The sequence below is a fragment of the Dipodomys ordii genome, unplaced genomic scaffold, assembly GCF_000151885.1.
Source record: "Dipodomys ordii isolate 6190 unplaced genomic scaffold, Dord_2.0 Scaffold15, whole genome shotgun sequence".
Classification (NCBI taxonomy): domain Eukaryota; kingdom Metazoa; phylum Chordata; class Mammalia; order Rodentia; family Heteromyidae; genus Dipodomys; species Dipodomys ordii.
In genome coordinates, this window is record NW_012267231.1 from 17,034,441 (window position 1) to 17,048,039 (window position 13,599).

A 13,599-nucleotide genomic window follows, 5' to 3' on the forward strand; every position below is an offset into this window, starting at 1 on the left:
TTCAGCTCAAGGCTAGCACTCTACCACTGGAGCCACAGCGCCACTTCCGGTTTTCTGGTGGTTTATTGGAGATAGGAGTCTCACGGTCTCTCCTGCATGGGCTGGCTTTGAACCGCGATCCTCAGATCTCAGCCTCCTGAGTAGCTAGGATTACAGGCGTGAGACACCAGCGCCCAGCTTTCCCCTGTTTATTATAACCTAATTAAAACAAAAGGTTGCTCTCTGGGCACCATTTGCTCACACCTATAATCCTAGCTGTTTAGGAGGCTGAGATATGAAGATCATGGTTTGGAGCCAACTTGGACAGCAAAGTCTGAGACTCCTCTCTAATCAGAAATGGAGTTGTGGCTCAAGTGGTAGAGCATTAGCCTTGAGCATAAAACCTTAGGGACAGTGCCCAAGATTGGTGAATAGTTCTGAAATTTTTGAATTTTTGGAAATACTTCTGAATAATGCATTGAGTCAAAGAGGATATTATAATATAAATTTGATAAAATGAATTATGTAGAAGTAAACACTTAAAAAGTTGTGAGATTAGCTGGGTGTCGGTGGCTCACGTCTGTAATTCTAGCTACCCAGGAGGCTAAGATCTGAGGATCATGGTTCATAGCCAGCCTGGGCAGGAAAGTCCTTGAGACTCTAATCTCCAATAAACCATTAGAAAACCAGAAGTGGTGCTGTGGCTCAAGTGGTAAAGCACTTACCTTGAGCTGAAGAGCACAGGGACAGTGCCCAGGCTCAGAGTTCAAGCCCCATGACCAACCAAAAAAAAAAAAAAGTGAGATTTAAAAACTCAGCACTAGTGCTTTACATCTGTAATCCTAGCTACCCTGGAGGCTGAGATTTAAGCTTGACATTGGAAGCCAGCCCAGACAAAAAAGTCTATGATACTCTTATCTCCAATTAACCACCAAAAAACTGGAAGTAGTGCTGTGGCTTAAGTGGTAGAATACTAGCCTTGACCAAAAAAGCTCAGGGACAGTGCCCAGGACCAGTACAAAAAAAGTTAAAGCCTCTGATAATCTTTATCATAAACAACTGTTTATCCACTGAACATGCCATGTTTATTGCATTTGCCTCCTGACTTTACCTTTGTTAGGTGTGTGATCTGGGCAGGTTTCTCAGCTACTCTTTGCCCAGTTTCATTATTGGTAAGATGGGACTATGAGAACTGAAGAAGTATTACTATACATAGAGTGCTTGCAACTGTGCTTGGACATAGTATACATTCATTGTTCAAATGCTATTTTACTTACGTATGTGGCCTTTAACATGTGTCTGTGTGTATGTATGCATGTGTGTATGTGTGTGCTGCTACTGAAGCTTGAACTCAAGGCCTATGCACTGTCCCTCCACGTCTTTGCTCAAGGTTATCACTTTACCACTTAAGCCCTTAGCTCCATGTCTGGCTTTTTGGTGGTTAATTGGAGATCACGGATTTTCCTGCATGGGGCTGGTTTTGAACCGTAATCCTCAGATCTCAGCCTCCTGAGTAGCTAGAATTACATATGTGAGCCATCTGGGCCTAGCTGGAAAATATTTCTATTTTATGGATTTCCATATGAAAAAATCTTGGCCTATTGTCTTCCCTCTATTGCATAGACCGTAAAGATGCTGAAGGATGGGAAACTGTTCAGAGAGGAAGGCCAGTTCGTTCTCGATCAACAGCAGTCATGCCAAAAGTTTCTCCAGCAACAGAAGCCTCCAAGTCAAAGGATGACAGCGATAAGGAGAATATTTGTCTTTTACCTGAGGATGACACAGAGAAAGGGGGCTTTGTGGAACATGGACCTGCTAATCATACAGATGCTCGGCCCAAAGACTCATACTCTTCCGAGCACCCGCTTATTGATAGAGCCCAGGTAATTCTTTCTGAAAATCTTTTCCCTGCCTTCTCCAAACAGGTCTAGGTGAGCTGCAGTGTCTGTGTGTGTGTGTGTGTGTGTGTGTGTGTGTGTGTGTAAGTGTAATTAGGATTTTGTTTTTTGTCGGTCATGGGGCTTGAATTCTGGGCTTGGGCGCTGTCCCTGTGCTCTTCAGCTCAACGTGAGTGCTCTACCACTTGAGCTACAGCACCACTTCTGGTTTTCTAGTGGTTTATTGGAGATAGGAGTCTCATGGACTTTGCTGCCTTGGCTGGCTTTGAACCGAGATCCTCAGATCTTAGCCTCCTGAGTAGCTAGGATTACAGGCGTGAGCCACTGGCACCTGGCTAATTAGGATTTTTTGCTCGAGGTTTTTTCTACCACTTGAGCCACAGCTCCATCTTTTTGGTGATGAATTGGCAATAGAATCTCACAGGCTGGCTTCGAACAGTGATCCTCAAATCTTAGCTTCCCGAGTAACTGGGATTATAGGCTTGAGTTATTGGTGCCTGGCTGGATTCTACCCCTTCCCCGGCCCTCTCCCCCCATTGGAAATCCTCACTAATCTGTTCATGTTTTTTTTTGATGATGATAATAGAAGTTTTCCTTTCATTATTCTTGGTGTGCTGTAACTCTTTAACGTGTGTATGTTTTGTTTTTTTTTGGGTCCGGTCGTGGGGCCTGAACTGTGGGCCTGGGCAGTGTCTCAGCTCTTCAGCTCAAGGCTAGGGCTCTACCACTTCAGCCACAGTGCCACTTCCGGCTTTTTTCTTTTTGCTTATATGGTGCTGAGGAATTGAACCCAGGGCCTCATGCATGCAAGGCAAGCACTCTACCACTGAGCCACCTTCCCAGCCCCAACGTGTGTATGTTTTGTGCCTCGGTGAGATTGCTAGCTCCTGGGGGGGGGGCAGTTTTATAAAGCATTTAAATTTCTAGCAATGTTGAATAGAGAACTAAACAGACGGTCAGTGAGTAACATGTTTCTTGGATGTAATGCAGTGCCCAGGCCCCAAGTTCAACCCCTTTGCAGAAAAACCAAAACAACTTTTTAATATAGTAGATACTTAGTGAAGAAATCACTTTGTAATTTTACCTAAAAACATTTAGTAGTTTTACTAATGTGTCTCATATAAAAATAATAATACTTCTGTGTAGCAAGTACATTTATATGGTTTGGGTATTCTAGGAAAATCCATATACAGAAAATTTAAATACTTAAACTATTTCTAAGATGTTTCAGTATGGAGCTCATTGCTGGTGGCCAATTTGTATTTGTTTTCTTTACTGTCCTCCTAAAAAATGGAATTAGCCTATTACATCTTTTCTTCATATTACTTTATAGTTTCACTTTGATTTGGTTTCTTTAATTGTAAATATCAGTAATGCTAATACAAATATTGCCAAGAAGATTACAAACTGTGGTGACTGACATATAAATAATGTTGATCGCAGTATAAACAGTGAAGCACAATTTAAGTAATGCTCGTGTGAAAAATCAACATTTTGGAACACTTCACTGACCAATGGCAGAATTTCTGAAGTAGCTTGTAAGACTTGGCAAAGCTTAATATTTATATGAATAATTAGTCAAACTGGAATTTTATGACCTCTGCAGTGCTTAACTAAATATTTATTTAAGGAGCCGTATGAGTTTTAAAATCACAGTTTTAGGTTTTGGTTTTTTTGAATTGAAGTGTAATTATAAAACATTCCATTGTTTACACTGTTAGAAAGTGAAAATAAAGGCTGGGTTATATTTACTAAATTAAAGGTTTTGAAAGGTATTGTATTTGGTGTAAGCCAATGTCCCTTTTTTAAAAACACCATCTTCCCTTTGTGTATGTGTTGTGTGACAGAGGGAGAGAAAGAAAGAGAACTAATGAACGAACAAATGAACTAGGGATTGAACAGCTGGCAAGTATTTTCCACCATCTCTGATTCATCTCTTGTGTGTGTCTTGTTAGTTCATGGTGAGCCCCGTGGATAATGGGAGGAATTCTAGCAGTGGTGAAGATGCTTCCATGTCAGTTCTTGACATGCCTGCTGCTCACCTGAATGCAGTGTGTGTTTCGGGAACTCAGTCAAGGGACACCCCTTCTTTGCCACCAGATGAGACTGCAGTTCAGGCAGAACACACAAGGATAGACACAGAAATGGACCCTTCAGACATTTCAAATGTGAGTGCCGCTAACTTGGTAAGAGCAACTTCTCAGAATTCTGGGCCAGTGGGTTAAAAGCCAGTCAACTCAGTAATGTGGATTTGCATTTTCACTTTGTGTTGGACCAAGCACTGTTTTACAAGGCATTTTGTGTGTATTGCTTCATTTTACATTTTAGTTGTTCACTGATGTATATTTAAGTTATCTATCCTAATGGGATCATCATGAATGTAGTCTCTCAATAGAATGAAGATTCTTCTTATTTGGTACAAGAAGAAAGACTTGAAAACTTTTCCAAAATCATTGTATGTGATTTGATCAAATGCACTTTGGCTTAAGATTTAGAAACTAAACCTCACATCCAAATTAAAAGAAAGAAAGGGAGAAAAAGAAGAAAACAAGTAACAGAAACTACCCCTGTAGCAATAAAGGTTTCCATAGCACAGCATTCTGATAGTTGTGCTTGCTAAATGGGTTTTCAACCACTTGCGCCACACCCCTAGCCTTTTTTGTTTTACTTACTTTACAAATAGGCCCTTATGAACTGTGATCCTCCTATTTATACTTCCTGTGTAGCTGGGATGACAGATGCACATCCCAATTCCAGATGGTTTATTGGTTGAGAATGGGAGCTTGCAAAGCTTTTTTTTTTGGCAGCTGTGGGGCTTGAACCTCAGGGTTCTGGGTATTGTTCCTGAGCTTGTTTGTTCAAGGCTAGTGCTCTACTACTTTGAGCCACAGCTCTACTTTTGATTAATTGGAGCTAAGAGTCTCATGGTCTATCCTGCCTAGGCTGGTTTTGAACCTTGATCCTCAGATCTCAGCCTCCTGAGTAGCTAGGATTACAGATGTGTGCCACTACCAGCACCAAGCTTCTTGCAACGTTTTTTGAGTGGTTAGTTTTATGTGAGTGAGTAACCAGTAGCTAGCTTCCCTTTCCTTCCCTCCCTCTCTCCCTCTTCCTCCCTCCTTACCTATCTCTTCTTCCCTCTATTCTCCCTTCTTCCCTGTTTATCCAAGCCAGGTGCTGGTGGCTTATGCCTATAACCTTAACTACTCAGGAGGCTTAAATCAGGATCACAGTTTCTCCTACTAGCAGTTGGGTAGAGAAGGTAAGTTATGGATCAGTGTTCTGTTTTATGGGACAACAGATAGGCTCTTGGTTTAAAGAGACTTTTAAATACTGATTGCAGTGGTTGAGGATCTATTGGACCCAGGTTTTATGATTCTAGATTGTTATTTGATTTGTACTGTTTAATTCATCACTGGAATGTGAAGAAATAAACAATTGGTGGAATTTTCAGTCTAGTGATGATGATTCTCTCTTTCGTTTGTTTGTTACTTTGTAGTCCATGGCAGAAGTCCTTGCTAAAAAAGAAGAGCTAGCAGATCGCTTGGAAAAGGCCAACGAAGAAGCCATTGCTAGTGCCATTGCTGAAGAAGAGCAGCTGACTAGAGAAATCGAAGCTGAGGAAAACAATGACATTAATATTGAAACCGACAATGACAGTGATTTTTCTGTGAGCTTTTCCAGTTTTTAACATAATCATTCAGCTTATACAGGTATAAAATTCCTAGGGCTAGAAAGGCATAAGAATTCATCCACTGCTATTTCAGTTGTTGATTTTTCAAGTCATCTTCAATAACAATAAAAAAATAGTAGCTATTAATCACTGTGGTGATTTAGTCTTCCATAATAATAGCCAATCATTTTTTTAAATACTGTACCATTACACAGTGCTTTCATATATGATGCAGTCAACAAGTTGGGAAGTTGTCATTTTCTGATTGAGGACAGTAAGAACTGCAGTGTACTCAGAGTGTAACTAACGGGGGTTGAAGAAAACTTGATAAAGTGGCTTTACTTCCTGTGGTCTACTAACAAGGACACACACCTGCGTGCCCTCCAGAGTGCAGGCACACGTGTGAGTGAAAGGAACCTGAAGAACAACAGCGATTAGTAAATTATAGTCTTGTACATTTTTCTACTCAACTTAATCTGGAGTTCTGATGTATGCTTTGTGTATTGTATGTCAGCATGTGTGTGGTAATTGCCTGAGGCCTGTGTATCTCTTGACATTTATTTGTTTCAGTGGCTCATGGGCTTTTTTTTTTGGTTGGTCATGGGGCTTGAACTCTGGGCTTGGGTGCTGTCCCTGTGTTCTTCAGCTCAAGGCGAGCGCTCTACCGCGTGAGCCACAGCGCCACTTCCGTTTTTTTAGTGGTTTATTGGAGCTAAGAGTCTCACAGACTTTCCTGCCCAGGCTGGCTTTGAACTGGGATCCTCAGATCTCAGCCTTCTGAGTAGCTAGAATTACAGGTGTGAACCACCGGCACCCTGCTCTCATGGCCTTTTAAAATGTATAGCTATGCACAAAAGCAGGCTCAGAGTTCAAGTCACACAGAAGAAAGAAAAAGTGGAATTTTAACTTGGTCATTATTGTGACTGCAGAAGAATAGAGGCTTTTTTTTGCTGATATTAAACTTTTTTTTCAAAATGAAGTTTAGTAACCATAGGATCATTTCCATGTAGAGTTCAGTTCTTTTCAGGTGAAAATAATTGTGTTGAAATTTATTTTCTGATTTCTCTTGTTACTTTTTAGGCCAGCATGGGCACTGGGAGTGTGTCTTTCTGTGGTTTGTCTATGGACTGGAATGATGTCCTTGCGGATTATGAAGGTATTATTTGGTGTATGTGTGTGTGGTATAGGTGGGATATAATTGATCATTTTACTGTATGCAGTTTCTGCATAAAATGAATAGTTTGAGATGGAAACGTGATAGAGTGTTTAAAGTCTGCATTTGGATGCTGGTTTCATGGAATCATGGTTTTCTTTGTTCCTGAACAGCTCGAGAATCTTGGCGTCAGAATACATCATGGGGGGACATTGTAGACGAAGAGCCCGCCAGACTCCCAGGGCATGGCATTCACATGCACGAAAAACTGTCCTCGCCATCTCGGAAGAGGTCTGATCTTTGAAAATACCTTGACGTGTTCACAGAGGGCAGCTGGCCACTCTGGGCTGTTAAGTAGAGCTGTTCTATAGCCAGTTTTTGCACAGGATCTCCAGATAGCTTCAGGTCCACTGAAATGTAAAAGTACCTTCTTGAAGAATAGCAAAAGGAGTCCTGTGTGTGATAGTGCGTTTGCATGCACGTGCATGTGCGTGCATGTGTGTGTGTGTGTGTGTGTGTGTGTGTGTGTGTGTGTGTGAAGGCATTTGAAAGTCTGAAAAGCCCTGTTTCTGGCCTGATATAAACATTTGTGTGTCTCTTGTTCCCGTGTTTGTATTAATAGAACAATTGCAGAATCCAAGAAGAAATATGAAGAAAAGCACATGAAAGCACAGCAGCTGCGGGAAAAGTTACGTGAAGAGAAAACATTAAAGCTTCAGAAATTACTAGAAAGGGTGAGCTTCCACTGTCCGTGAAAGTATTGATGGGCTCATTTTCAAGTAGACCTTTTCTTTCTGATCTTATAGAAGGTAAAAGAGCCATATGCTAGGAAATAGAGGTATTTCTGCCCAATTCCACAGGTTAATTGTTTATAAGGGAAAAGAATGTTTTCTTTCGTATACTTGCAAGTTGGCGTGGATTTTGTTGTTGTTCTGGTTCTGGGATTTGAACTTAGGGCTTGGGCACTGTCCCTGAGCTTTTTTGCTCAAGGCTAGAGCTCTGCCTCTTCTGTTCCGCTTCCAGCTTTTTGGTGGTTAATTAGAGATAAGAATCTCATGGACTTTCCTGCCAGGTTGGTTTTGAACTGTGATCCTCAGATCTCAGCCTCCTGAGTAGGTTAGGATTACGGGTATGAGCCACTAGTGCCTGGTAGCATGGATTTTTGAAGATGTGCTTTGCTTTTGCCATTTTCATTGGGCAGTTTCCTTGAATACACTTTTAGTGTGGAACCACCTTAGGATGGTTTTTGAGGCTGAGATTTTTTTTTTCAAATTTTTTTATTGTGATTAAGTGGTTATATAATTTCCCAAATTTCACAGTATTGTGGGATACTGACGCTCAGTTAAAGTCACAAACACATTCTAACTTTCCTGGAGCAAATTGTCTGTCATGGTCTATAATAACATTTATGGGTTCTGTGAGCTTTGCAATACAGCTATTTCTTCCACATTGGGTGATATGATATGTACATTTCTTTCGTTTTGCATAGCATCAGCTGTTCCCTCTTTCCCACTTGTTCCCTCCCTCCCATCGCTGCCATTGACTTGCTTAGTTCATTTTGGTCAGTGTCCAGTGCAGCTGATGGGTCCCGCTGGTGTATGTTTTTCCCTGATTCCCTCTAGTTCTGTGTTGTCTTCCTGGTTCCCCTCCGGTGTACACATATACACCATACATGTGATCAGCAGCATGGGGGTTATTTAGTAGTGATTCGACTAGATGAGTGGAAGTCCTTTGTTTCTTAAGTCCTGTTAATTTTGTTGTATCACCTAACATTTTGGATTTAACATCCATTTATTAGGGAGACCATGTGCCATTAGTCTCTTTGCTCTTGGCTTATCTCACTCAACATGATTTCTTCTAGCTCCATCCATTTCCCGGCAAATGAGGCTGAGATTTTTATATTTCTTGTGTGTATCTTTCTTGAATTAACCCTGGCTTCCACTTTGACTTTTTTTCTATACTGGCTGGCTTTGATTTATTTTTACTATTCAGCGTGTGCCTGGGCCCGCCCCCTCAGCTGCAGGACTCTAAGCCACCAATCACCCTGGTTCCCATCCTCACAGTGTACGCATGCTGAGTCTAGCATGTGAATGGTTCCTGCTGCCAAACATTAGAGTTGTGCATGCCGGAGGTTCTGGCCCCTACCTGCGCAGGTGTGTTCACTGTTATATGTGGATCCTGAGGGTCTCAGCCGCCTTTGAAGGCACTGCACATACCTAACATGTTTTGCACTTGGGAAATGTATAGTCACTGATGTCACCAACCCCAGCCACCAGTGTGCTACTGCATACCTCGGGGCCGGTACATAAGTACCTGCAGTGGGCCTTCCACAGGCTACTGCCAGCCCTGGTGCAGCAACACCGTCTGTTTTACCCATTCTTCCACCCTTTTCCCTGTCAGTGCCTCCATCATCTGTCCTGTGGTGACTACCAAAGGTAGTTTCATAATGTCTGGACAAGGTGGATGCTTCCATAAATGTCACACAGCAATGCCAGGATACAGGAACTATTTAAATTTAGGACAGGAACCAAGTAAATTCCCACTAGTGGACCCAAGCACGTGGAGAACCACAAGCTTCCTGACACAAATTCAGGATAATTGTTCTGTGGAAGGTCAGTGAGCTAAAGAGAATACGAGTAAATGATTTTCACAAAATCGGAAAGAAAATATGAAGGCAAAGGGAAAAGTTCATAAAAGAAGAGAAACGTTAAGTAATGTAGAGGGGCTGGGAAGGTGGCTCAGTGGTAGAGTGCTTGCCTTGCATGCATGAGGCCCTGGGTTCGGTTCCTCAGCACCACCTAAGCAGAAAAAGCCAGAAGTGGTGTTGTGGTTCAAGTGGTAAAGCGCTGACCTTGAGGTAAAGAGCTAAGGGACAGCGCCCAGATCCAGAGTTCAAGGCCCATGACCAACAACAACAACAAAAAGAAATGTAGAAATCCTGGATCGGAACAAATGGTATGCTGTGCTGTGTTTAGACGTGTCAACCTTGTGCCGCTGTGGTAAGAGGTCTGGCGGCTAGCCCACTGGGGAACCATATTTATTTGTAGGTTATGTACGTTAGTATGTGTCAAGTTAGTTTGAAGTTGATTTGTCAAGTTGAACCGGACAGTGTACCAAAAAGTAAAATGGAAATCGTCTCCTGACAATGGTAGTTTCAATTTGCACAAAATAAACACCTGAGTATTGTTAAGGGTTACAAAAAAATTCTGCGGTTGAAGAATGTATGCCAACTATGAATGCTGTGCCTTGCAAGCTGTCTATCTGTACAAAAACAGGATTAGTCACAACTGGCTTGCCTGGGAAGACATCATTAATAGATTAAAAAAAATAGAATCAAAATAACAATGACCACAGAGAGCAATGAGCAAGCATAGGAAAGTAGAAGTATCATTAGGCTGAGTAATGAGATTCACAGGGGTTGACCACTTAGATGTGGTGCACAAACAACTAGCCACTCTAGTAGAAAATTCCAAAGACAACTGAAAAACCATCATAACAACCAACATTTGTAAGTACATCAGCAATATAAAAAGTAATTAACTCTTCAAGATGACAAAATATGATGGTGGGTAAATGTGTAAGTTGGTTTTGTTTTTGTTTTTGTTTTGTCGATTGTGGGGCTGAACTCTGGGCCTGGGCTCTGTCTCTCAGCTCTTCAGCTCAAGGTTAGCGCTCTACCACTTGAACCACAGCGCCACTTCCAGCTTTTCTGCTTATGTGGTGCTGAGGAATTGAACCCAGGGCCTCATGCATACAAGGCAAGTGCTCTACCACTGAGCCACCTTCCCAGCCCAAATGTGTAAGTTTTGTATGCTGTTGAAATTAGTTTATTTTAAAATTAAAACATGTTTTTTTGTTTTGTTTTGTTTTGTTTTTGTCGGTTGTGGGGCTTGAACTCTGGGCTTGGGCACTGTCCCTGTGCTCTTCAGCTCAAGGTGAGTGCTCTACTGCTTGAGCCACAGTGCCACTTCCAGTTTTCTAGTGGTTTATTGGAGATAGTCTCAAGGCCTTTCCTGCCTGAGCCTGAGCTGGCTTTGAACTGTGATCCTCAGATCTCAGCATCTTGAGTAGCTAGGATTATAGGCCTGAGCTACCGGCACCCAGCAAAATTAAAACATGTTTATAAGCTCAAAGGCAAACATTATTGTAAACACATAAGAAACCATTAAAATCACCTAATAATGGGTAAGCCAGAGGCTTACTTCTGTAATCCTACTCAGGAGGCTGAGATCTAAGGATTCTGGTTCAAAGCCTGGTTCACGCCCGAGCAGGAAAGTCCATGAGACGCTTATCTCCAATTAACCAGCAAAAAGCCAGTGTGTGCCTTTTTAGACTGCAGTGGAATCAAAGTAGAAATTAGCAAAATTAGCAAAGATATGAAAACCAAAAATCACACTATTAAAATGGCTGTGTGGAAAAACAAATCAAAAAAGGATATAAGTAATTCTTTGAAGTAAATGAAAAAAAAAGCTCTAAAACTTGTAGTCTGTAACAAAAATAATATTAAGAGACATTTGCTGAGCACTGCGGCTCACACCTGTAATCTTTTACTCAGAGGCTGAGATCTAAAGAAACTTGAACAATAACAAGAGAACAAGTAACCTGATAGAAAGTGGGTGAAACACTAAAAACCAAACAAAAAAAAAAAACAACACTATTCCAAAGGATAAGTGCAGATGGCTAAATGCTTTTATGGAAAGCTGCTTAACTTCTGTAATCAGCAAATGTGAAAGTATCACTGTTTGGATATACTCATGTCGAGCTGCTTTGATTTTCTGTGATTTCTCATCATTGGTGCTGAATCTTAGTTGCTAGAGCACAAAACCATATTTTTTTTGGTGTCTAATATTACTAGGGCTTGCACTCAGGACCTGGGCACTATTCCCTAACTTTTTCACTCTAGGCTGTTATTTTACCCCTTGAACCACAACTCCCCTTCTGGATTTTCACAGACTTTTCCTGCCTGAGCTGGCTTTGAACCTTGATTCTGACCTCTCAGCCTCCTCCTGAGTAGCTTGGATTACATGCATGAGGCACCAGCTCCTAGACAGAACAAGTCTTACTTCTCCTGTGACAGGGTCTTACGGTATATGGAGTCTGAGAATGTGGCTTAGTGGTAAAGTGATTGCCTAGCATGTATGAAGCCCTGGATTCGATTCCTCAGCACCACATACACAGAATAAGTTGGAAGTAGTGCTGTGGCTCAAATGGTAGAGAGCTAGCCGTGAGCAAAAAAAGTTCTGGAACAATGTCCAGGCCCAGAGTTCAAGCCCCAATACTGGCAAAATAAAAAAGTATATGGAAATTACTTATTTTTCTTGACTGTGGATTTTATTATAGAGATAATGAATACAAATAAGTTTGTTTTGAGTGGGTCTGTGGTATGGCACAAGGTAATAACCACAGATAGTCCAGTACCGAGTTGTACATGGTTAACTCAATGTCCAAAATAACCCTAGGAGTCAGATCCTACTTTTCTTATCCCTCTTTTGTAGATATGATAGCTAAACATGCTGCCTGTGTACTGTGCAGCTGAGTATATGGTTTATCCTAGGTGATGATGGACCCCAGGAATTCACAGTCTCTGGCTTTTGTCATCTCTCAGGCTTTGGAGATGGGTTCAGGTTTATGCTGTGTCTGTCCTGAGCCTCTTACCTGTGTGCACTTCTGCTTTGAAGTTAATGATAGCATCATTTGTCATACACAGGAGAAGGATGTCCGAAAGTGGAAGGAAGAACTACTAGATCAGCGACGCAGGATGATGGAAGAGAAATTACTTCATGCTGAATTCAAACGGGAAGTGCAGTTACAAGCAATTGTGAAAAAAGCGCAAGAGGAGGAAGCTAAGGTCTGTTATAGGCGCTTTAACATGCAGTTAATTGCCACGGACTTTTGGTAGCATTTTATAGTGTTCATAGATGGTGATGCTTATCAAGTGTTGGTTCTGTTGCAGAATAGCTGTGTATTTTACTGACTCATTTAAAATTTATTAGGTACAGTATCTTACTTTATCCTTCCAGTAATCTTAAGAACCATTTATTTTCTCACTCTTCTGAGGTTTACTGGACAGAGAATGAGCAGCGTACCTGTAAAATGTTCAGTTTGCATGAGTTTTCAGCTGTACAATGAACATAATAAGTCTTCTTTGTAATTCACTTCTTTTTCTAAATCTTTTACCATGCGGTACTGATCTGCTTTCTGTCACCTTAGATGTTTGCATTTTCTAGAACTCTCCTGAAGGAGATCATATACAGTGTACTGGTTTCTTTCACTCAGCAGAATTATTTGAATTCTACCCATGTTATTGTGTATGTCAGTAATTTCTTTCTTTCCCCTGAAAAGAAGGATACCATTTAGGGGGCTAGTGACTCACACCTGTCATCTATTTACTCAGGAGTTTGAGATCTGAGAATCTCAGTTCAAAGCTAGCTCAGGCAGGAAAGTCTGTGAGATCTTTATCTTTTTTTTTTTTTTGGTCAGTCATGGGGCTTGAACTCTGGACTTGGGCCCTGTCCTTGTGCTCTTCAGCTCAAGGCAAGCACGCTACCACTTGAGCCACAGCGCCACTTCCCGTTTTCTAGTGGTTTATTGGAAATAAGAGTCTCACAGACTGTCCTGCCCGGGCTGGCTTTGAACCGCCATCCTCAGATCTCAACCTCCTGATTAGCTAGGATTACAGGTGTGAGCCACCAACGCCTGGTGAGATGTTTATCTTGAGTCACCAAAAAGCTGGTGGCTCAGGGGGAAGAGCACTAGCTTTGAAGTAAAAAAAAAAAACAAAACCTTAGGGACAGGATCCAGGCTCTGAGTTCAAGTCCTGGTACCAACTCTCTCTCTCTCTCTCTCTCTCTCTCTCTCTCTCTCTCTCACACACACACACACACACACACACACAC

The 13,599-nt window shown here is 41.6% G+C and overlaps 1 protein-coding gene across 1 annotated transcript in view; it reads left to right on the plus strand.

The window, feature by feature from the left end:
* Scaper (S-phase cyclin A-associated protein in the ER) overlaps positions 1-13,599 on the plus strand; it is a 226,799-nt gene that overhangs the window by 25,814 nt on the left and 187,386 nt on the right. Inside the window, exons 8-14 of the mRNA XM_013012177.1 lie at positions 1,603-1,862; positions 3,833-4,045; positions 5,377-5,547; positions 6,631-6,706; positions 6,877-6,994; positions 7,326-7,437; positions 12,411-12,551. Of these exons, the coding sequence (XP_012867631.1) occupies positions 1,603-1,862; positions 3,833-4,045; positions 5,377-5,547; positions 6,631-6,706; positions 6,877-6,994; positions 7,326-7,437; positions 12,411-12,551 (1,091 nt within the window). The remainder of the gene's footprint in view (positions 1-1,602; positions 1,863-3,832; positions 4,046-5,376; positions 5,548-6,630; positions 6,707-6,876; positions 6,995-7,325; positions 7,438-12,410; positions 12,552-13,599) is intronic.